This window comes from Carcharodon carcharias, chromosome 4 (assembly GCF_017639515.1).
Source record: "Carcharodon carcharias isolate sCarCar2 chromosome 4, sCarCar2.pri, whole genome shotgun sequence".
Classification (NCBI taxonomy): Eukaryota; Metazoa; Chordata; class Chondrichthyes; order Lamniformes; family Lamnidae; genus Carcharodon; species Carcharodon carcharias.
This window is the reverse complement of record NC_054470.1, coordinates 156,572,264-156,597,705: the sequence shown is the minus strand read 5'-3', so window position 1 is coordinate 156,597,705 and position 25,442 is coordinate 156,572,264. Positions and strand designations below refer to the sequence as shown.

General features: G+C 43.1%; 1 protein-coding gene across 2 annotated transcripts in view; it reads right to left on the bottom strand.

Moving 5' to 3' along the window:
* arhgef28a (Rho guanine nucleotide exchange factor (GEF) 28a) overlaps positions 1-25,442 on the bottom strand; it is a 535,445-nt gene that overhangs the window by 226,146 nt on the left and 283,857 nt on the right. The window contains exons 12-15 of one of the 2 annotated variants that reach the window (XM_041186008.1): positions 16,274-16,481; positions 6,640-6,754; positions 5,403-5,480; positions 900-942 (exon numbers count right to left, since the gene is read on the bottom strand). In XM_041186008.1, the coding sequence (XP_041041942.1) occupies positions 900-942; positions 5,403-5,480; positions 6,640-6,754; positions 16,274-16,481 (444 nt within the window). The remainder of the gene's footprint in view (positions 1-899; positions 943-5,402; positions 5,481-6,639; positions 6,755-16,273; positions 16,482-25,442) is intronic. The other variant, XM_041186009.1, reaches the window with a different exon arrangement.

Sequence of the window (25,442 nt, the reverse complement as noted above, 5' to 3'; positions counted from 1 at the left end):
GATTAAGCAGAATGGTAGGAATGGGGCAAAATGGAAGTGAAAATTGATGGCAATAAAGGAAAGGTGAAAGGATAACAATAGAGAGGAGAGGGAATGGAAGGTAAGAGGGAAAGGGACAAAAGCTGAGGACAATGTTTTGAGAGGAGGAAGAAAGAAACTGGAATGGAGTTTGAGGGGTTGGGGGAGGAAAAGTGAGCACCAACATCAACGCTAGGGAAGGGTACAGTACCAGCTTGAATGGGAAGAGTTGAAGAGGTGTACCAGTAACTAGGTTGGAAGAAGAGAATAACACAGCAGGTTGAATTAATGAAGGAGTGGGAAAAGCGTAAACCTGGAGAAATGGAGAAGATTAAGTTGCTAAGAAAGATTGGGAAGCTGGAGGAGAAATTGGGTGACAGGAAGTTCAATGTCTTTAGGACCTAGGACAGGGTAGCGGTTGGATGGAGAAGATTGACAATTGTGGTATCTCTTTGAAAAGTGACGAATATTGTGTACACCTACTACTGGTTGCGAAGCTTATGTAACTATGTTTTCATGTATCAATAAATGGCACTAAACTTTGTACTAGAATTGTAAATGTAAGCAATAGAGCTCATGATAATTACCACTGTTCATGTTTTTGTTTGGGAATACACATATGCAGTTAAATATATAGATGAATACTCTGTAAATACATATGTCAACATGTTCACTGAGGGAAGTACAGTATGGGCTGCCTCTAGAGGCACACACTCTCTATTTTGCAAAAATCCTGTGACTGCTACAGTATGAATTTTGAACATCTCCAAAGGCAGTTTCTGAGTTGGTATGTTAACTCAGCTGGTTTAATCATGCTTCGTAGATGTCTAGTTCAATTATTGTATCCCAGCAAGACTGATGTGTGTTATACTTTACTGTACCTTTTCTCTTTCGGGTGCTCAGGTAGGCTGAAGGTTCGCTGTTCTGGAATAAAGTAATATAGAGAAGTTTACAATGGAAAAAAAGTAGAAAAATAAACTTGTCTTCAGGTATCGAACTTCCTTTAAATTCCCTTAAATACTAGACAGCACAAGTCTTGATTAGAAGTTTGAAATTGAACATGTGATTTTGTATCCCCATATTCAATTATTGGCATTCAACTTCTTTTTGATGAATTCTGTGGCATTAAGGTAAGGGTTGTTTGTCAGGAAATTGTTTTTTTTCGATGTTTAGCACAAAAGCCTCAGCAGCACATCCCCATGTACCTCAGGCACAGTAAACCTCCCTCTATTCTGCACCAAAATGGCATTTCAGTTGCAGAAAAGCACCTTTATCTACAACAGCATTTCCTGCAGTAAGTCATTCTTGGCCTCTCTGAGTGAGATTCATAACTTAGTGCTTAGCGCACGGTGGACCACATCTATCAGAATTGGATTAAGACCACACAAAAATATTGCAACAAGTATCTTTATAACTAAAGGACACTTCTTTCTTGAGTCTTTTAGAAGCATATGTCACTGTACTTATCTGGGATGGACAGGAGTGACGTCAGAAATCCAAACTGATCATATTTGGAAGGACTCAGAAAATCAAGACATTTCTAACTACATTCCATTTAGAATCACAAAGTGGTTTCCAACTCAATACCAGAACTGATGGATTAATGCACATTATGTTATTTGTATGTATTTCCAGGCTACAATAGGAAATCGATTCCTACTAGTTAAACACTCAAGAAGTTATGAAGTAAATGGAAATAGTTTGTGAGTTGGATACCAAAGTTGAGTTTTATATTAGCAAGATAATGGTCAGAATTTGATGCCCCCCCACCCCCCCCCCCAACCCCAGAGTGGGCAGGCAGTCTGGTGTTTTACCAGTGGCATGGTAGACATCGGACAGCCCAGCTGTCCTTGGGCCAAGAGAGGCCCTTAAGTGGCCAATTAACAACAACTTAAGGGCCTATTCCTGCCGTCAGTATTTTACCAGCAAGAGGAAGGTGCCCACTGCTACGCAGCGAGGCTGACAGGTAAACCCTGGCACTGGCTGTGAGCATGGGGGAGAGGGATGTTGTCCCTCTCAGGCACTCTATGTGCAACCCAACAGTGATCACTGCCCCTGCTTGTTCATCTCAACCCCATCCTCGCAATCGCAGCCCCTACCCGGCTCACTGGGGAACCTCCTGACTGGTCCTGGCAATGTTGTCCCGACTTACCTTGTATCTGGCCTCCACGGTACTCCCTGTGGGGGATTGCTGCAGTCCCAGTAGTGGCTACCACTCCCGGTGGTGCTGCTAGGACTGGAGGGCAGTTGACCATGTGCTTGGCTGGCAACTCTCAGAGCAGGTCACCCTCCCAGATGGAAGCTACGAGCTTAGCTACATAACAGACTGATGGCTATTAAATCAGTTCTGAACTTCCTGGCAGACTCACCCCCAACTTTTCAGCTGAGGGCAGGGCCAGTACCTCCCATGAAAAATGCTGGCCAATGTTCATGTTTGAATGAAATTATAGAAATCTATATTCATTTCACCAAACATAAATGTGGTTTAGTGCTGATGTTTGTTTTACGAGGTTACGCAGTGACAACTTTCTGAGCACCAAACGGCACAATGTATTAAAATCTCAACATCTGTCAATTGTACCATTTTTATCACCTTCAGCTTTCTGCAGCTAACTATGTCTGTAGCAGAGAGCCAAGATAAACAGATAAACAATCTGTTCCTGGACATCTAAGTTACTCATGTGCCATCAGGACGTCTGTGAAATCCAGTGATTATTTCCTCCCATGAATTTCTCTCCATTCGGTGAGGAAACGCATAAGGCAGAATTTCCTGTGGGCGTTGAGACACCGATACGGGGACCATATGCGAGTCCCAAGCCCATACTTCCTGGCAGTGCACCCACTGATTCAATTTTACAGGAGACAGGCTCCTAATTGGCCACCTTCATGTTCACTATCCAATTAAGGACAGCAAGTGGAACAGCAATGTAGGAGGCCCAATGAGAGGCCCCACAGCACTCGACCGCCAGCAGTTCCACTGAAAGAGCTGGCTGCTGCTGAAGCAGAGTAGGTGAGTGCAAGGGTGCCTCAAAATAGAAGTGCCTCTGGATGGCTGCCAGACATTAATTAGAAATAAAGGCTCAGAGCTGGTAGGGCCTTCAGTGTGGAGGGAAAACCCCGGTGTAGGAATGATTTTGGCTGCAAATTTGACTGTTTTAGCCTTGCAGCTCCATGATTGGGGTTTGAGAGCAGACTCCAATGACCCTCTGAACTCCCAACAGGAGCTGCCTCCAAATCATTGCAGGGGGAACCATATGACACTGAGAAAGTTCCATTAGCAGGGGAAAAAAAGTGGGGCCTTAATTGGCTGTCCATCTCTATGAAACAAGTTATCAATTCCCATGAAGGCCTGCCCTGGGTGACACGCCTGGAGGCAGGACAGCATCTGCAAGCCATCTCAATAGGGATTTCCACAGGGCTGGGAAAAATCACCCCACTGCAACAGTTTTCATGGAGGGCAAGGGTAGGGTGAGGGAGGTGAAAATGGTACATCCATTGAAGTGGAGGCCTTGCCAAATGGACAGACTTCAATTAAAACATCTGTGCAGAGTCATGCCTTACAACTGGCTAAATTCACTGCTTGCCTGGAGGGTGGGAGTGTGCATCTGGGCACCTGCATGAACAGTCCCCAGCAGTTAGTAAGGAGTGGATGGCTGTTGGCAGGGGGAAGGGGGAAAAGGCACTGGCCATGACTGGGAGCGCTGAGAGTGTGAGGTGGGGAAAAGATCTCGCAAAGATCAGGAATGGAATAGCCTGGTGCAAAGAAAGCCCAAGACCTCCTCAGAAGGCCAGGAGGAGCACTCCAACCCCACCTGGCCCAGAAGGAAACCTAAAATAAATGACTTATCTTTTGGGCAGCTTTTAATCCATGATCCATGATTTGTTTGATTTGGCGGGGGGCGGTGATGTGTGGGTTCAAATTGTTAATTAGATCCTAATGATATTAATGATAATATTGGGCCTGATCTGCATGGTTAAGTAGAACCACACTTTCTTCCTCCTTGTGAGCTCAAAAGAAAATGGAGCATGTTAATACTGGGATACTGTGGGAAAGCAGAAGGATCAGAGGGGTTCAGTGACTCACATTATATTAACAGTCATTCACCCCAACCTGTCCTCCACCAAGTGGAGGCAGTTAAAACTGGGGCCCTGGTTTCTGCTATCTACAAGCAGCATGATTGAGATCAGCATTCTAGCGGAGTGTAACATTAACTGGCATCACATCAATCTAACACCAGTTGACAGGCCAGCAAAGCTTTACTATCATGCTGCTTGATAGTATCTTTATAAAGATCATATAAAAAACATAGCAGTCAATCAGCAATAACAGGATAACAAACTTTCATGACATTATGAAGAAGAATTTTAACAACCAACTAGCACTGTTAATGAAAATGACACCAATCCAGCAGATGCTACAGAACACATGCTAGATAATAACACAACATTTCTTATGATTGAAATTGTTGAACTATGATTGGGAAACACATGAAAACGTATCATGTGAAATTGCCATTCTCTTAGTTAAAATTTCAGCAGAGACACTGAACTAATTTATCTGCTTAAATTGATGGTTAGGAGGCACGCATTCATGCCCTAGTATCTATTGTGCTCTGGTAAGACTGCAACTAGTTTGGTTAACAAGGCACCAGGGAAACATTCAAGCTCTGGAGGCAATGAACCAAAAGTCACAGGATTGACTCTCAGTATCACAGACACTGGATGAGAAAAGAGGAGAGAAACAAGGACTCTTTAGCTTTAAAGATGAGCCTATTGAGGAACCTTAGAGAATTATTAAAGATATTGAACAATAAAGTTAGGTCAGAGCATTAATTCAAGATAAAGCAATTAGCCATAGGAGAAGAGGACATACACTCAAACTAGTGAAAGGAAAATACGGGATGTTTCATACTAGAAAAATGAACACCTGGAATAGATTTAATGGACTTCCAGGAAGAATTTGTGCAGATGGAAACAGCTACACATGAGTCTATTAGATGATGTGAAGGGGAGAAGAGTGGGATAGAGTGTTCAGGTGCTCATCATATTGCTGAAAATTCTGTAAGTTATGTAAGTTAAGTGTCGGTTTCAGTGTAACTCACTAACCACTATGCGGTTATGAGGAGGGATCTCAATTATTATTTACAAAGGTTCTCTAAATTTTAAATTTGGTTTACATATATATAATTTAGCAAAAGCAAGCATCAGACTTTAAATAAAAAAACACAAAGAGACAATTTAATGCCACAATTGACTCCAATCAAGCAACATTGGTTAAAATGTATACTGTCCATTTAGCAACAAGGCACAGGGACACGTAAGAGTAGCAGACACAATTTCATGCAGAATTGTGACAGCATTATCCGATTATGAGTGGTACTTACTACCATGGTGTAGCAGAGAAACTGATTTAGACAGTGAGAGCGCTTGAAGAAGGGATCGTCCACTGCTGAAAACACCATCTACAGAGCAGGGACAGACTCATAATAATGATCAAAAGAACAACATCTGTTTGGGTGTTCATTCACTAATATGGCTAATGCTCCAGATCTGCAATATATCTGTCATCTATTGGTATAGAATAATGGATAGGTACAAGAGAAAAGTAACTACAGATCATAGATGAAATTAAGATTGTTTATGCACATTTTATGAACACCCATATTGTGTTACTATTTTCTAATTTTCTTTAACCGTTTTTTAAAATAATTTAATGTATTCAATTTAATCTTTTTAGCAGTATTTCTGGCTACCTACAAATATCCAGATGTGCCATGATTTCTTAGGAAAGAACCTCACTCTGTTTGTTTTAGCTACTGTGAGGCAAACACGTGCACTACATCCTCTCCAACATAATTAGTAAATAAATCAAAAATTGTCTAACTTAGGCTACGTCTCATTAGATATTTGGCTTGAGTTTTATTCATACCTGGTGTTAAGATATCACAAGTCTGGTTACTGTCAATTCCATAATTATTAAAGACAAATGTTGTTAATTTTTGTGCATGCTGAAGTTTATTGATGAAGAAAGTCACTTGACTAATTAATTATTTCTAGGTCTTTTGCCAATGTACCATCCTTCATCATTTTGACATACAACCACTGTCAATGTCCTTTTCACAATCAGATGACAGGAGGATACAAGGTATAAATATCCACTTTTAACCCTTCCCTTTTATAATAGGTAAGTCCATAAGGTGGGAGATTATGTTCCATTTAATAATGCAAAGAACTTGAAAGACTAAGCAGTTGTGAATGCCAGACAATTTGGTAGTACAATACTGTAGTAGCTCATATACTTGACTACTTAATATCTCATTGTTAAGACAAAACTGCTCATAATGTGCTAATAATGTGATTTAGAAAACAGGCTGCTCATTCAGACAGTACTGTAGTGCAACTATTCAGACATTAGGATAAATATGTACATTAGTTTCAAGTATTTTTAAATTAAATTTGTTAATTGTAAGGTGATGAATGTAAAATGGAGAAGCTTTGCAGATGATGGCTCAAAGTAGATGCCATGTTTTAGCCAATGACATAATATAGGTATTATTCTTTAAGCAAATGTCAATATTTCATTATTCAAACATATTTTGTTCAATTTTTATTGACACTAACCTTCACTTGTGGAATCAAACACACTAAAATCCCTTACGAATCGAGATTTGCTTTGAGAGACTTTAGGCGAGGAAAGGGAGTATGATCTCAGCCGAATCCCAGTGTCTTCAGGCTCCTTTGGAAGATAAATGAAAATGTTATCAACAGAATGTTCTAGACTCTAATACAATATATTTTTATTTCAGACATAAAATAATCAACCAGCTTTCAACTGCTAAGTTCCCTGCTGGTGCACCAATGTGCAGGGGTCCTCAGTATGTTTGCCCTCTTGAGTCAGCGGTGGCTCAGTTACCTGGGTCATTTGAGCCGAATGGGTGATGGCCACATCCCCAAAGACATGCTCTATGCCGAGACTGTTATCAGTACACCAACAGGTCAGCGACATCTGCGATATGACAGTGACTACTATCAAGATATCAAGTTGACCAGCATCTGAGTTGATGCATGGGAAGTTCTCACCGCTGACCGGAGTGTCTGGAGACAAGCAGTCAGGACAGGTGAGGGAAAAAGCAGAGGACAAAAGAAATGACCAGATGGCAAAAATTAGAGACTGCCAGAAGGAAAAAATATCAGGTGATTTCAGGCCAATGTTATTCATCTGTCCCAGCTCCAGAAGGTACTGCCACTCATGAATCAGCCTCTACAGCCATAACAGACAATGATCAATATAGAAATGACATACGCTCCGGGGACAATCCATCAACTCCTGAGATGGACAGATGCCAATACACACTAAGGTCCCATGAAGAGAAAGTTTGTTGTTTTAATGCAAGCAAAATGATGCGGTCTGCAAATTTATAAACTCCTTCTGTAAACTAACAATATGCAGAAAAAACATATTTGAATTTAACTGCCTTTTGCAAAAAATATCAGGCTGAATTTTGTAGACTGCAGCAAATGAACAGCAGTAGCCGTTCATTATCTTTACAATTACCCGCAGAATTTCTCTGGGCTTTTGCATTGGAACTTATTGTGATTTAGAAAACCATTCTGGCACATCACCCTCCACAGGGGATCTAGGACCTGCATGAACAGGGCAAGTCATGATCAGATTGAGAAGTGCAAAGTCTGATTCGGCAAGTGTATATTAGAATATTTAATTCAGTTTTAAGTCATACACAGAAAGCAAAATAAAGAGAGGGAAAGAACGATGAGTTTAAGTGAGAGAGAAGGAAAGTTAGTAAGAATAGAAAAGCAGAATATTTTTTAAAAGGTGTAAAACTTGCAAATGTTGATATTCAAAAGGACTTGGCTGTACTCATATAAAGAATACAAAGTTAGCATGTAGGTACAGCAAGCAATTTGATGACAATTGCATGTTGGCCTTTATTACAAGGGGATTGGAGTACATGAATAAAAAGTCTTGCTACAAACGTACAGGGCTTTGGTGGGACCACACATGGGATACTGAGCACAGTTTTGGTCTCTATATTTAAGGAAGGATATACTAGCATTGAAGACATTATGGCGAAGGTTCCCTGGATTATTCCCTGGGTTGAGAGGGTTGTTCTATGATGAGAGGATTGGGATGAGGCCTATGCTCTCTGGAGTTTAGAAGCATGAGAGGTGATCTTATTGAAATGTACAAGATTCTGAAGGGGCTTGACAGAGTAGATACTGAGAGATTGTTTCCCCTGGCTGGACAATGGCATTACAGTCCCAGAATAAGTGGACTGTAGATCATGTAGAGCTGAGAAGAGGAGAAATTTCTTTACTCAAACAATTGGGAATCTTTGGAATTCTCTACCCTAGAGAGTTATGGCTTCTCCATCGTTGAACATATTTAAAGCTGAGATAAACAGATTGTTGGTGTCTCAGGGCATCAAGGGATATGGGCAGCAGGCAACAGGTGAAGCTGAAGATCAGCCATGATTGTATTAATGGCTGAGCAGGGCTAGATGGACCATATGATCTGGTCCTGCTCCTATTTCTTATGTTTTTTTTTATTAATTTTTTTTTTAAACAAATTGCATTTCAATCTCAGAGAAGGATTAAGATCTAATGGAATGAGACTCTACACTTTTAAGAGCTAATTTTCAGTGCCAGAGAGTTGTTTGGCAATAATTAAGACTTATCACACTATTAAAAAATAACCTAAACTGGAATGAACAAACACAAAGGCCAGAACTTTTCCGTCGGCGAGCTGGGCGTGGGGCCCACTTGCCGACATGAAAATGACGCAGGATGATGTCGGGGGAACCCCTGACGTCATCCCACCCCATTTAAATATTCAGGAAGGTGGGGGGACAGCGCAATCAGCTGTCCGCCCGCATACCTGTCAATGGCCAATTGAGGCCACTGACAGGATAATTAAGCCAATTAAAGGCCCTGCCCGTCCAACCTTAAGGCTGGTGGGCAGGCCAGGAGCCCCAGCGGGCTTTTGAAAAGACATGAAACTTCATCCACTGGCGGGATGAGGTTTCATGTCTGTTTTAAAAAACTTTAATAAACTTTATGTGATATTTATTAACATGTCCCAAATTGTGTGACATTGTCACATGAGGGGGCCATGTTAATAATTTTTTTATTTTTCTATTTTTTAAGTTTGTAAAACTTTCAGCCTCTCTCCGAGACAGCACTTAGTCTCAGGGAGATGTGTGCTCTTTTGCGAAAGAGCGCACTCTGACAGTTGGGGAATCTCTCCCTCCCCACACAGGGAGCGCATAGTGCTTCCCGTTAACTGGCCCGCCCACTCAAAATGGTGGCGGGGCCCGTTTTGGTGACGGCGATCGGTTGCCCGCCCGCCTGCTGCCGAGCGGGTGGGGCCCGCCCGCCCTTCAAGGGCAAAATTCTGCCCAAAGTTTTTCTGGCATGTTTAATGTTTATCAATCACACAAGCACAGTAACCTAATGCCAGTCCATGTATTTCAGTGTTGAATCACTTGCCATCATGCCATAGTGAAGCCTCTGGAGGGAAAGGACATCTTAGACAGCAGCTTCCTGATTTCCATACTGAACTGCCCTAGTGTAGCCCAAATTAATTTCTAATAACAGTGAGCACTGATAATTATTTCTACTGCAAAATCATGGTCATCATCTTTTCAAACCACAAGAGTCAAGGGGAACAGTGATCACGGATTGTCACATCATTTTGTTACATGAGGCAGAGCTTACTGCCCTCCCCGAGGCAATTTTGGAGGCGGGGAGCATTTTATCAGGCCGGAGAGTGTTGGGTGAGGCCCTCTGCCCCAATAAAGTCCACAGCAGCAAGTGGGAAATTAAGGGCCTTATCCCACTGTCACCGGTATTCATTCAGCGGTGGCGAGGCGTTCGCCACGCAGGAAGTCTGAAATGCAAACCATGCTTGCAAGCTTCTGGGGGAGGTCCCTTGATGTCAGATGCTCAGTGACTGATCGAGCAACCCCAGCATTGGCAAGGGTAGGGGCCTGAGAGAGCCACCCCTTGTCCTTGCCTCTGACTCCCTTCCCCCTCTCCTGTGACCCTAATCCCACCCTCACTCATCTGTGGCCTGGGTCTCTCACTGATCCAGAGTCTCTGGTGGGTGCATTGCCAGCAGCAACACCACCGCTCCCCTGGTGGCGCTGCCTCAATAATGAGTTGCCAGCCTCTGATTGGGTCCTTGATCCCAGGGCAGGCCCGCATGGGACACTTAAATGTCTGACTGCCACTTAAAATAGTGAGCCTTCACCAAAGTTTGTGCCATGGGGCTCTTGCTGGCTCTCCAGCTGCCGGGAAAGACCCTTGTCACCTGGATTAAATTCCGCTCATTGTGTTCGAAAGGGCTGAGCATCCACATCAGGGTAACAGGTTGCAATGTTGACCCAGTGGAATTACCGCCGTTTTTGCTTTAATTATTCAAAGTTTCAGTAACAAAGAAAAGCAGAGAAAACGTTTGAAAGGCAGAAACACAGAGAAAGGAGAAATGCAACAGGTAGAAGGAGATGAGTGTCTAAATGATACTATGGAAATCAGGATTGAATTCCATATGGACATTGGTAAGATTAATAGTGAGCCTTCTCTGGCTATAAAGAAGGGCCCTTGCCATGGAGCATGTCTCACTTTGGTAATATAACAAATGGCTAAATATTACAAAGGCCGCTGACCCACATTCTATATTTCTCTAGCAATTTAGCAAGTGTGATAATACTGCAGTTAACGTTAAAGGAGAAGTTAATGTGGTAAACATTATCAGGGCACCCTGGACATTTGCATAGTGAATATTACCACCAAGTAAAAAACAAATTATAGGAGAGGTACATATATTGCAGCTTCAATATTTTTTTAGTGATAACATGAATTTTAGGGGTCCGGATAGAAACATAGAAACTAGGAGCAGGAGTAGGCCATTCGGCCCTTCAAGCCTGCTCTGCCATTCAACATGATCATCGTTGATCCTCAATCTCAACGCCATATTCCCACTTTCTCTCCATACCCTTTGATGCCTCTAATATCGAAACATTTATCAATTTTTTTCTTAAATATACTCAGTGACCTGGCCTCAACAGCACTTTGTGGTAGAGATTTCCACAGGTTGACCACCCTCTGAGTAAAGAAATTTTTCCTCATCTCAGTCCTAAATTGCCTACCCCGTATCCTGAGACTGTGGTCCCTGGTTCTAGACTTCCAAGCCAGGGGAAACATCCTCCCTACATCTAGTCTGTCTAGCCCTGTTAAGAATTTTGCACATTTCAATCAAATCCCCTCACATTCTTCTAAGCTCTAGTCAATACAGGCCCAGTCAATACAATCTCTCCTTATATGACAGTCCTGCCATCCCTGGTATCAGCCTAGTGAACCTTTGATGCACTCCCTCTATGGCAAGTATATCCTTTCTTAGGTAGGGAGACCAGAACTGCACGCAATACGCCAGGTGTGGTCTCACCAAGGCCCTGTATGCGAGATGGCTTTTTGGAGCAGCTTGTGGTGGAGCCCACTAGGGAACAGGCAATTCTAGATTTAGTGATGTGTAATGAGGCATATTTGATAAGGGAGCTTAAGGTGAAGGAACCCTTAGGAGGAAGTGACCATAATATGATAGAATTTACCCAGCAGTTTGAGAGGAAAAAGTTGGAATCAGATGAAACGGTATTACAGTTGAATAAAGGCAACTACAGAGGCAGGAAGGAGGAGCTGGTCAGAATTGACTGGGAGATGAGCCTAGCAGGAAAGACAGTGGAACAACAATGGCAGGAGTTTCTGGGAGTAATTTGGGAGACACAGCAAAAATTCATTCCTAGGAAGGAGAAGCATACTAAAGGGAGGACGAGGCAACCATGGCTGACAAGGGAAGTCAGGGACAACATAAAAGCTAAAGAAAAAGCATACAATGCGGCAAAGAGCAGTGGGTAACCAGGGGATTGGGAAGCCTACAAAGACCAACAGAGGAGAACTAAAAAAGAAATGAGGGAGAAGATTAAATATGAGGGTAAACTAACCAGTAATATAAAAGAAGGTTGCAAGAGTTTTTTTAGATATATAAAGGGTAAGAGAGAGGCAAAAGTGGACATTGGATCACTGGAAAATGACGCTGGAGAAGTAGTAGTGGGGAACAAAGAAATGGCAGAGGAACTGAATAGGTACTTTGCGTCAGTCTTCATGGTGGAAGACATGAGTAACATCCCCAAAGTTCAAGAGAGTTGGGGGGCAGAGGTGAGTATGGTGGCCGTTACCAAGGACCAGGTGCTAGGAAAACTGAAAGGTCTGAAGGTGGATAAATCATCTGGACCAGATGGATTACACCCCAGAGTTCGGAAGGAGATAGCTGAAGAGATAATGGAGGTGTTAGTGGTGATCTTTCAGGGATCACTCGAGTCAGGGAGGGTCCCAGAGGACTGGAAAATCACTAATGTGACCCCCCTGTTTAAGAAGGGAGTGAGGCAAAAGATGGGAAATTACAGGCCGATTTGCCTGACCTCAGTCGTTGGTAAGATTTTAGAGTCCATTATTAAGGATGAGATTTCAGAATACTTGGAAGTGCATGGTAAAATAGGGCAAAGTCAGCATGGTTTTATCAAGGGGAGGTCATGCCTGACAAATCTGTTAGAATTCTTTGAGGAGATAACGAGTAGGTTAGACAAAGGAGAGCCAATGGATATTATCTGCTTGGACTTCCAGAAGGCCTTTGACAAGATGCCGCACAGGAGGTTGCTCAGTAAGATAAGAGCACATGGTGTTAGAGGCAAGGTACTAGCAAGGATAGAAGATTGGCTGTCTGGCAGGAGGCAGAGAGTGGGGATAAGTGGGTCCTTCTCAGGATGGCTGCCAGTGACTAGTGGAGTTCCACAGGGGTCAGTGTTAGGACCACAACTTTTCACTTTATACATTAATGATCTAGATGAAGAAACTGAGGGCATCCTGGCTAAGTTTGCAGATGATACAAAGGTAGTGGAGGGACAGGTAGTATTGAGGAGGCGGGGAGGCTGCAGAAGGATTTGGACAGGTTAGGAGAATGGGCAAAGAAGTGGCAGATGGAATACAACGTGGGCAAATGTGAGGTCATGCATTTGGTAGGAAGAATAGAGGCATAGGCTATTTTCTAAACGGCGAGAGTATTCAGAAATCTGGAGTGCAAAGGGACTTGGGAGTCCTAGTCCAGGATTCTCTTAAGGTTAACTTGCAGGTTGAGTCGGTAGTTAGGAAGGCAAATGCAATGTTGGCATTTATTTCGAGAGGACTAGAATATAAAAGCAGGGATGTGCTGATGAGGCTTTATAAGGCTCTGGTCAGACCACATTTAGAATATTGTGAGCAATTTTGGGCCCTGTATCTCAGAAAGGATGTTCTGGCCCTGGAGAGGGTCCAGAGGAGTTTCACGAGAACGATCCCAGGAATGAATGGCTTAACATTTGAGGAATGTTTGAGGACTCTGGGTCTACACTCGATGGAGTTTAGAAGGATAAGGGGGGATCTGATTGAAACTCACAGAATACTGAAAGGCCTGGATAGAGTGGACGTAGGGAAGATGTTTCCATTAGTAGGAAAAACTAGGACCCGAGGGCACAGCGTCAGAGTAAACGGAAGACCTTTTAGAACAGAGATGAGGAGAAACTTCTTTAGCCAGAGAGTGGTGAATCTATGGAATTCATTGGCACAGAAGGCTGTGGAGGCCAGGTCATTGAGTATATTTAAGACCGAGATAGATAGGTTCTTGATTGGTAAGGGGATCAAAGGTTACGGGGAGAAGGCAGGAGAATGGGGTTGAGAAACTTATCAGCTATGATTGAATGGTGGAGCAGACTCGGAGCCTCCTTGCATCCTCCTCACAACCATGCCCAGTTTTGTGTCATCAGCAACTCTGGAAATATTGCATTTGGTTCCCTCATCCACGTGATTTATATGTACAGTGAATAGCTGGGGCCCAAGCACTGATTTCTGCAGTATACCACTAGTCACTGCCTGCCACCTGGAAAAAGACCCATTTATTCCCAATCTCTGTTTCCTGTCTGTCAAACAATTCTCAATCCATGCCAGTATATTATCCCCAATCCCACTAGCCGCTTATGTGGAGCCTTATCAAAAGCCTTCTTGAAATCCAAATACACCACATCCATTAGTTCTCCCTTATCTATTCTACTAGTTACATCCTCAAAAAACTCCACTGGATTAGTTAAGCATGCTTTCCCTTTCATAAACCCATGCTGACTTTGTCTAATCCCGTTAATATTTTCCAAGTGTTCTGTTACCACGTCTTTTATAATAGACTCTAGCATTTGATGTTAGGCTAACTTGTCTAATCCAGTTAATATTTTCCAAGTGTTCTGTTACCACATCTTTTATAATAGACTCTAGCATTTGATGTTAGGCTAACTTGTCTATAATTCTGTTTTTTCTCTCCCTCCTTTGATAAATAGTGGGGTTACATTTGCCACCCTCCAATCTGTAGGAACTGCTCCCAGAGTCTATAGAATTTTGGAAGATGACCACCAATGCATTCAATATTTCCAGGGCCACACCCTTTAGTACTCTGGGGTGTACATTATCAGGCCCTGGGATTTTTCAGCCTTTAACCCCATTAATTTCACTAGCACCATTTTTTTTACTAATACTGATTTTCTTCAATTCCTCCCTCTCACTAGACCCTTGGTTCCCTAACATTTCTGGGAAATTATTGTGTCCTCTTTTGTGAAGACAGAACCAAAGTATGTGTTCAATTCTTCTGCCATTTCTTTGTTCCCCATTATGAGTTCCCTCGTTTCTGACTTTAGGGGACCTACATTTGTCTTTGCTAATCTTTTTCTCTTCACATATTTATAGAAGCATTTACAGTCAGTTTTTATGTTCTTTGCAAGTTTACTTTCATACTCCATTTTCTCCTTCTTGATTAACCTTTTTGTCCACCTTTGCTGAATTCTAAACTGCTCCCAATCCTCAGGCTTGCTGCTTTTTCTGGCAATCTTATATGTCTCCTCTTTGGATCTAATACTATCCCTAATTTCTTTTGTAAGCCATGGTTAAGCCACCTTTCCTGTTTCACTTTTGCGCTAGACAGGAATGACTAATTGTTGTAATTCACACATACATTCCTTAAATATTAGCCATTGCCTATCCACTGTCAACCATTTTAGTAAGGTTCCCCAATCCATCATTGCCAACTTGCGCCTCTTACTCTCGTAGTTTCCTTTATTTAGATTCAGGACCCTAGTTTTGGATTCAACTTTTTCACACTCCATCCTAATGAACAATTCTATCATTTAAGGTCGCTCTTCCCCAAGGGACCCTGCCAACAAGATTGTTAATTAATCCTTTCTCCTTGCACAGTACCCAGTCTAGGACAGCCTGCTCTCTTGTTTCCTCAACATATAGGTCTAAAAAACCATCATGTACACACTCCAGGAAATCCTCCTCCACAGTATTACTGCTAGTTTGGTTTGTCCAATCTATATGTAGATTAAAGTCACCCATGATTACAGTTGTACCCTTGTTGCATGCGCCTCTAATTTCCTGCTTAATGCCTTCCCTTACATTTCCATTACTGTTTGGGGGCCTATAGACAACCCCTACCAACGTTTTCCGCCCCTTGGTGTTTATCTCCACCCAAACAGATTCCACAACACGAACCAGCCATTTTGTTGAAATATCATTTTCCAAACTCTTTTCCTTGAGATTGGTACAATAAAATAATAAATAAAAACTCAGCCAGTCTGGCAGCATCTGTGGAGAGAAAAACACAGTTAACATTTTAAGTCAAATATAACTCTTCTGTGGAACCTGCCGAGTTTTTCAGCGCTTTGTTTTATTTCAGATTTCCAGCAACCGCAGTATTTTGCTTTTAAAATAAAATAATACAAGGTGCGAAAGGCATGAGCAACAATAGTTTTGCAGTCGGTTAGCTGGCTGCTTTCCTTTTTAGTCAGCTCTCCAGCCTCAAAAGTGCCACAATTTTGCAAAACACAATAAAGTCAAACATATGTGTATACAAAAACCTTTTGTGTCAAATAGGGCTTCCTGTTTTGACCAACCATCTATTTTTAAATTTCTGATTGATTTCATGTGTTACATCCTTCCCGAAAGAAATCAGCATTAGTTAACCTCAAAAGCCTTTTCTAAAGTTGCCAATAGCATGTTGTTACATTGCCAGCTGGAATACAGAGCATATTCCACTGGGACATCTACTTCTAATGTTGCCCAGATTAACATTGATTTTCCTCCTAGCTAATAGAATTTGTTCTGGTACCTTTGGCCGTAAACTGCTGGATGAAGGCTTGGACTCAGAATCTCTGGTGTTTATCTCTGTTTCCTGGTGAGTCTCAAAAGAGTCCAGTTCATCTCCACTGCTGGCAAATAATGCAACAGAGTTTGGAGACTTTGGGGTGCATGAACCCTGGGATCTATCTGAGACCTCTTCTCCCTCGCTGTCTGCATCAATACCATCAAAGATGAACCTGCAAAAGCAATTAGTGAAAAGGAGGCTAAAAAGCAATATTGCTAGATAATCATTTTTCATTACTAATTCACATAAAACACTTTTATTAGTTCAAGAGGATGGTTTACCAATTATGGTCAATATACATTTAGAAAACTGTTCTATCCTCTTATCATATGCAACCTCATGAGCCAACAAATTTTTGTTGACTTCTTAATGACTGAGCAAATAGTGACCCGTGACGGATTTGAATACACAATATAAACTTTTAATCATTTTATTCAATCCCTTGCTTAGGTTACAACATTTTATTTAGCAGTTCTCCAGCATCTGGACAGCCTAAACAAAGAAAAATCTCTTAAAATTGTTTGAAATTTTTAATGCGCAAATATAAGAAAAAAAATGAAAATGCTTTATCTTTAAAAAAAAGCAGGAAATGCTGGAATAAGGGTCCACACACCCAAAGTGTTAAACTGTCTGTTTTTCTAGATTTTTATTTTCTGTTTTCGTATTTGAGAAGCACTGGCACAAGTATATGCGATCAGGTACCCTCTGCCTAACAAACTGACAGAATGCTGGAGAAGAAAAGAAAAATGGCACAACCAGTCTCAAAAATCCACACCCTTCAAACCTAACACAAGACAGAATTCAATAAGAGACATCCAGGTCCAGAGGTCCAGACAGCAGAATTGGAAGTGGGTGCCACTTCTGCTTGCGTGTCGAGACCCACTGCAAATCCAGTTTGAATTAAAATTCAAAGGGCTAGCAGCAAGCACGGGATACACATTTGACTTTGCAGCAGTGGTGGGTATTCATTGATAGGTCCTGCCATCAGTTGACAATGCAGCAGGTAAATCCAAGCTATAAGAGAGACTCCTGGACAAACTGGGAGGCTCTGCATCATGGCCATAACTTTCCTATCCATCTCCGTTCTATCAGCATTTTGTTCCATTTCTTGTTGCCACCCTTCATCACACTCACCTTCCCCAACACCTCAAAATTCTACCCCGATCACTGGGCACCCACCCCCCTCCAAGGAAGAGAGTCAATGATCTCCTCCGATCCACCAAGGTAAGTGGCGCAGACGCATGTTGCCAAAAGATGTCTCGCTGAGCCATTGTAATGAATCTTTGGGGGTGGGCAGCTAAACCAGGCGGATGAATATGTGATCAGCCTCAGTACCACATGGCAATAGAGGCCAAAGTGTGTGACTGTTTAGCCTTTATGAGCACTTGGACCCAATGTACCATTGACAGATCAGTATGTATGATGGGGATGCAGTCAAACAAGGGGGTTAGGTGTTACTTGACAAGTCACCAAATCTGCATGTTGTTATGTAGGAGAAGCAGGTCACAGGACAGGAGGGTGACCAAGCAATCGCCGACAGTGGGGCTGGAATGGTCAGACATAAGAATGAGGATGCATCCAACCTGGTGACGGCATTTGGACATACAGGAGGCATGTGAGACAATGTGAGATGCTCACAGACAGCGCTGATCCTTAATCTGGTTCTTTTTGCTCTCCACTATGGGTCCTTGCAATCCTAAACTCAGCCACAGTCACGATAGGAGCCTGAAGACTGTACTCGATGACACCACTAACCCAGGGATGAACCAGCACTTGCCTCTTCCACAATCCCCACTAGCACAGTGACATCCACATGGGTCAAAGAAAGATAGCATTTAGATTCTGCAGCACAATCTGATGGGCACATTGCACACATGTCCCAGCAGCTGAGGAAGACTGTGGCAGCCGAGGCCCCTGGCACAGGAGGACTGCTGGAGACCAGACCCTTGCTGAGCTCCACGCTGATGAGGCACCTCTGGTCACTGCCACAAGAAGCCTGCTGGAAATGCAGTAAAAGGTAGGCGCACATTTGGCAGAGATACCGAAGGCCATGCGCAGCTTTATGCCGGCGATGGAGGAGTCCATGCAAGCTAATAGTCTGCCATGTCTCAGGCTTGTGAGCAAATGGCTTCTTCCATGGGGAAATAGTGACTACCATGGAGTCATGGAGAGCCGGGTCCACAATATGACCCATATGTGATCTGACCTGCATTCCTTCACTCTAGCCATACAGCAGTGGCTAGGCAAGAGGGGGACGAGGCAACTGGAAGCATCTCCAGGTTCCCCTTCTCCTTAGGGAGACAGGGAAGTGCCACCATGCAAAGAGAGGGAGGAAGAGCACTTGCCAATTCTTGCTTCCTCTCAGGAAGCAGCCCAAGGTGAGCAGTCACTCCTCATCCTCTCTGCCACTGACCCCATTACCTCCACTAGGCAAGGCCATGGAGGATGCTCCTGCTCCTGCTCCAGTGCAGGAGACCCTAGTAGACCGGAGCCCTCAAGACCTCAGTCCTCCACAGGACATCTGCCACAGTCATCAAAATCAATGGGACAGCGAGCTGAGCAGACTGCCTCCACCTGAGTAGCTGAAGTCAAGGTTGCACCAAGACGTGATGGCGTAAGAGAAAACTTAAGACTTTGAGAGCACAAAGGTGGCACAGGTGTTTTAAAAAAAGTTCAATCTGTCAGCTGTATAAGTTGCACATTTTATTGGTTTCATTTTATTCATGTGTGCATCATCATCATTTGTTGGGACTAGCTTAATCAGAGAGTTAAATGTACTGGCATGCCTCATGGTTGGCACTGGCTGATGGTTACAAGGGAGGTAGGGACATTTTCTTTGCTGCGGGGGAAGCAGTGTTGTTTGTTTGCATTCAGACTTTTTTGAATGCTCATGTTAGTGTTCAGTTTTGTACTTGCCAGTCTGTGGGATATGGCTGCACATGAAGGCACAGCTGGCCCTCCCTTTTATGCATTGTCAAGGAGAATGTCTGAGATTACTTTCAACAGGGATAACTGAACTGTTGTAGGTGCACTCAAAGCCCTGTAATGGTGGTGCATGATCTGAATTCTCAGTCATGATTGGCTGATTGATGTATGTCCAAGTGTGAAACAGATGTCCTCGGGACCAGTATTCACTAGCAAGTGCGTGTGACAAAAGTCTGCTCCCCTGGCTCTTCTAGGCAGTAGAGGATGCAGGTTCAGAGGTAACTCCGGGAGGGTGGCTGACAGGGGTTGGTAGACATGCCAAGCAGGCAATGGAGTTCCATGGGTTCATGGTCATGTAGGTCACTCTTGGGTGAATTGAGTGTATATTAGTTTGTCCCTAGTATCCCTTAAACGTGTTTCCATGGTCCTGGTTTCCAGAAAAGGCTCATGCACATTCATGGCCTCATCCTTAGGCTCAGGCTCATGTGATTCATCCTCATTTGAGGAGGAGGGCTGCTCTTTCCTCTTGTTCTGTTAGAACAATTCTCCACATCTGATTTCCCCCCTTTATAAGGGCTGCAGGCTGCTGGAGATCAACTAGTAACCATGACTAAAAATAAACTAAGTTGCAGATTTACTTTATAGCAATCCCAAAGCAATATTTGACCACAACATAATTTGGTTTGAGGTAATTATGAAAAGACAGCAGAAAATATCAAGGTAAAAATGCTCAAATGAGGAAGGGCTAAATTCAGCCAAATAATAAGGGACCTAGCACAGGTAGATTGGAGAAGGCAATTGCAGGGTAAAAGCATTTGTTACGGACAGGAGAGGGTTTAAATTTAGAACAGCCCTGATTTCTCCACTCACTCCCCATCCATAAACAGAAAGGTGTTTTTGATTTCAGACTTCCCCCCTTTATGAGGGTAAAAACCCATTGTTTTCCTCAACCTTTCAGTTTGGAGTGATCCAATCCTCTATTAATAACCCCACAGCAAACTCGATAAGGTAAAATAATGGGGGTCATTTATTTTACACACACACAAAACACAGGAAGAGGTTTTACAACGTCCAACCCTTTTTTGCAGTCATATAAGAGGGATAAGGGAAAGAAAGGAGCTCGAGGGAAAGACCACGATAAAAGTAAGAATTATGGTTTCACATTGAGTCCAGAATCAAAAAGTCCAATGGTGCATCCCTTCAGGGGTAGGTAGGCTGAAACTGTTGCTGGGTGATCCAGAAGCGATGACTTCCTCAATGGAAGAAGGCACATAGAGAGGAATTAGTCTTCTAGGCACAGATACAGAAGTTCAGGTGTTCCAGGACAAGGGCCAGTTAATTTAAAACCTGGACAGAGCCATGGTTCCGCTAATGCTCTATAGAACGTAAATGGCAGACAGAGCCTGGAGTTCTGTTTCTCTTCTGAGGTTAAACAGCAACTGAAGATAAAACCCAAAAGTCGTATAATTAAAGCAATTCAAACAGCTCAAGTCTCAGTCATGTGACAGGGTTTTGGGTCAAGCTACTCAGCTAACGAGGCCGTCTTGTCAAAACCCATTGTGTTTTGAGCAGGTAACTGTAGAACCATTAGCACAATGTTGGAGATGAGGAGTCACAAATAGCTCTGCTTTGTTCATAGCTGGCTGGTGCAGACGTCTCATCTACTATCTCTTGTGTTGGCTTGACTGGAATGTGGATAATTCTGGGTACTGCACTTAAGGAAAGATCTAAAAGTCTTAATACGGGTGCAGAGGGGGTTCACCAGGATGTTACCAGGGATGAAGGACTTCATTCAGTACCTTCTCTGTAGTAAATTTCCACAAATCTAATATTTAAATGCTAATATCTCTAAATGCTAACCGCACAGAACAACATGAGTTGCAATGTTAGTGTTGTACAGGCAACAGTAGGAGGGAATCGTGGGGATATGCCATAGATTTGCATAGCGTGTTAAAATTAATTTTGGTATTAGTGATCTTTTAGCCCCTTTCCAAGAAGAGCTTCTTCCCGTGTGTTATACCCTCAGAAGTACGCTCAAGATACATTACAGGTGAAGCCCTGGGTATTTTGAAATGTGAAATCAAAACAAAGAGTTGATTGATGGTAACTAATGATTAATGATAGCATTTATCCATACATCCAATTGAAAATGAGGCTTGGAGTAGAGTGCAATTGTGCCATTAGACCGAGAAAGTCAATCTAATTATTGCTGTGGACGAGCAAACCTGCTTGCTGTACGTTTCATCTTGATTTGATTCATTGGTTAAAAACTACTGAACCCAAAGTTGAACAGAGCCACTAAAACATTTATTTTCCAATATGATAGTCACCAGTGAAAAAGCATGCAAGTGCACATCTGTCATGAAACAAGGTTGCATCAACATTTTGTTTAAAAATTACTATTTTCCTGTTCTCTCCTGCCGTAAAGTCTATTAAATTTGATACCTTAGCGTACTGACTCCCTCTCCTCAACTCAGTTAATGGATATTACCTATTGATTTTTTTGTTATGTGAAATGCTAGATACCAGGATAAATATATTTAAAAGCTTTTAAAAATCAATTTCTTGAAGGGCAGATCTGATGCTCTCGGTATTAGAGAATGCAAAACTGAATCTTGACTTTCACGTACTGTTTTAGTTTGGAAAGGTTCAGGGAACAATTGTTTTTAAGAGAATAATTTTGGTGACTCAAGTGTGAAAATGCTATTGAACTTCAAATTCCAGTCATACTTTGGGACCAAAGTACACAGGCAGCACTTTCAAAGCTTCACTAGCTAATTTCCGTCGATTGAATTATGAATGTGCTATCACATTTGAAATTCCAAGCATGCTTCTGTTATACCTCACCACATCATATCAGAAAGAAACTGTTTCCACAATAAGTATTTTGGTTGAATTATTCCAAGCAAGAAGATAACTGTTCTTTAAGATCAAGGGTAGGGATTCAAGGATCATCCAGGACGACTTGGAGGAATTCAATTTTACATGGGAAGAATGAATTGTTTTCTATCCTTAAAACAATGTTTTCGTCCATTTATCCCTACTCACACCATGCACGATTTCCTCAGTGAAAAGGCAAGACATTCCCAAAACTCACTCTGCAGCTTCAGTTCAGGATATGAGCAGACAAGCAAGAGAACATGGTGACCTAGTCTAATGCTGTGCAGAAAAATGAAACTTCCTCTCATCTTGTTGTTTGATGGTAGTGAGAGAGGAATGGTAAGGGAAAAATACAGCCTTTACTCAGCTCCAGGGGAATAACTTTCTTCCTGATTTCAAATTGTGCCAATCCCAAGAATCTTCTGGCCTGATGGTGGGATGGGGGAAAAGAGGGTATGAGAGAGAGTATTAAGAGAAAGAGAGAGGGAGACAGAGAGAGAATGAGCATGAATCTAAGGCCAAGGAAATTGAGCTCTCAGTCTAACACTTTACCAAGTCCAACACATCTCAAAGCACTGGACAGCCAATTTAGTTCTTTGCAAATGCAGTAACTGTCGGCATTCAGTTAAGTACAGCATCCAACTGCACAAAGCAAGCTCCCACAAACAAGTAAATGAGGTGAATGGCCAGGTGGTGGTGCTGGCTGAGAAAGGACTGTTCATCAGGAAGCCAAATGACAAAGTAGTGTGCAAAGTGAGTTCCCTCTGCTGCTCACTCTGTGGACTAACCTTATTACAAGATTAGATGTCCATTTTCAGAAGCATGAACATGAGGTAGAATTTAGCTAATTTCAATATGGAGAGCAGGGATCACGATGTCTGTTTACCCTGTGCCAGGTCCTGTTGAGGCAGGCAGGCAGCAGGCAAACTTGGTATTGCCTGCTCATCAATATGATTGTACTCTGCCAGCTCAGCAGATGGCCCAGAGAGTGTGTCTGTGGCTAGCGCAATGTGCAGTTAGTCTGCACTTCTTAAAAGCAGCCTGCACCTTTTAAAGGGGAGGAGCACTCAGGCTATAAGAAGCTGCTGAACAGCTTTAGGAAGGCTTTGGTGGAAGTTAGATTCCACCTAAAGAACAGCCAAGCCTGAGAGAGGGCTCCCATCCATGTTTTCAGATGTGGTGCTGGAGGCATTAGTGATGCAAGTTGATGGAGGGGAAATGCCATGTTTCCACAGTGGCTAGGTGGCCTTCCAGGCAGAACCTGTGAAGGGAATGGGAACAGGCAGCCAGAGAAGTCAATTTCTGGATTCTGACCCTGACGACCTGATTGCAGTGCCACAAACGAGACCATAATGTTAATTAGCTGTAGTTCACGCACGACCATTGGCACCTCTCTCCATAAGAGAGAGACAATGGGTTATACAGGTTCAGGGACACCACTCCATATCAAGCATCAGACAAGGCAAGGAGACAGGCCTCCATGAACTACCACAGCTGATATGGGGTTTGAACCCGCACTGTTGCCACGCATGTGGTAAAGGTCAGTGTGATCATCTTCAAATGACATCTCCTACCTACCCTACCACCAATCTCACACTGCTCAATGCGCCACAAACCCATCACTTGCCCATCAGCAATCAAGGCTCATGGCTAACCTGCAGATGCTCCACCTCATTCACCCTCCAATGATGCCAGCTTCACAATCACCTCTCGCAGCTTTCAAATACCTCCAGGTGATTCATTTATTGCTGGAACATCATCCAAACACATTGCAATAAATTCATTGGCATTCTTTCCTCTCTCTTGCAAGACAAGGCTGCGCATAATCGCAGTAAGCAGCAAAGAACGGATGTCAGACAGGCGTAGCTGCATTTCCTGAGTTCTTTGAAGGTGATGGTTCTCTGCTCATTGTGGCTGACTGTGGCTCAGGCCCCTGCACCTGGAGTCACCAAGGACATTCAGGATCACTGCATGTTCCTATGCCCCTTCTGAAATCCCATTTCCTGCTACCCAGCATGAAATGCAAGCAGCAGATTGTGAGACCTTAAACCTCTTGCTTTGCACCAGCCAATCTTCCCTCACCCCAACCCATTGTTTCTACATTTTTGCTTTCAGATATCCAGTGAGGAAGAGGTCAGCATGCCAGAAATCCCAAATAAACTAATATTGAATCAGGGTCAGGGGCAGGATTTTGGCCCCGAGATGGGAGTGCCAACTGAGGCGTTTAATGGCTCGTAATTTCATGCCTCTGGCAAGCGTGCCGGTTTTCCCATAAGTGGCTACACCAGAATAATTAAAAGGCTAATGATCATATGCCAACTGTCTGGAGGCAGCCTCCCAGTGGCAGACCAGAGGGATAATGAAGATGTGGGCATTTTTTTTTTTGAAGTTTTAAAATTTCTGAGAGAGCGCCTCAAGATGCCCTCCCTTTCTCTCACTTGCAAAAGCAGAAGCTATCCTTCCATGCTGGAGAGTCTCCGATTGGCCCTCCATCTTTGCCATTCCACCCACCATCCCTCTCACCACTAATTGGCCAATCAAGGCAAAATAGTTGTCGAGTTGCTGCTCTCGACACAGTATGTGGTCGGAAACCACATTTGAACCTGATGCCGGGGTCCCAACCCAGAGAGCAAAATTAGCATAAGCTAAATAATGGCATTAAAGAGTGACAAATCCCAGGTACCAAATGGCTTCCAACCCAGGGTTTTAAAGAAAGAAGGGGAGAACATTGCAGATGGGGAGGTGGTGACATAATGGTATTGTCATTGGGTCCATAATCCAGGGATCCAGTGTAATACTCTGTGGGCCTGGGTTCAAATCCCACCACAGCAGATGGTGAAGATTGAATTCAATAAAAAAAAAATCTGTAATTAAAAGTCTAATAATGACCATGAAACTCATCTGTTGTCCCATATGTGACTCCAGATCCAGACTCTTAAATGCCCACACAGTTGTATCAAACCACTAGAAAGTCAATAAGGAGTGAAACTGGATGGACTGCCCAGCATCGACCTACACATCGGAAACGACAACAACAAACTCAGCCCTGTCAAGCCTGTAAAGTCCTCCTCACTAACATCTGGGGGCTAGTGCCCAAATTGGGAGAGCTGCCTCACACACTAGTCGAGCATCTGCCTGACGTAGGTATCCTCATGGAATCATATCTTACAGATAACATAAGACACCACCATCGCCATCCCACTAGCAGCACAGACCCAACAGAGGTGGCAGCACAGTTTTAGGAAGGGAGCTGCCCTGGGAGTTTCAACATCTACTCCAGGCCCCATGCAGTCTCATGGCATCAGGTCAAGCATGGGCAAGGAAACCT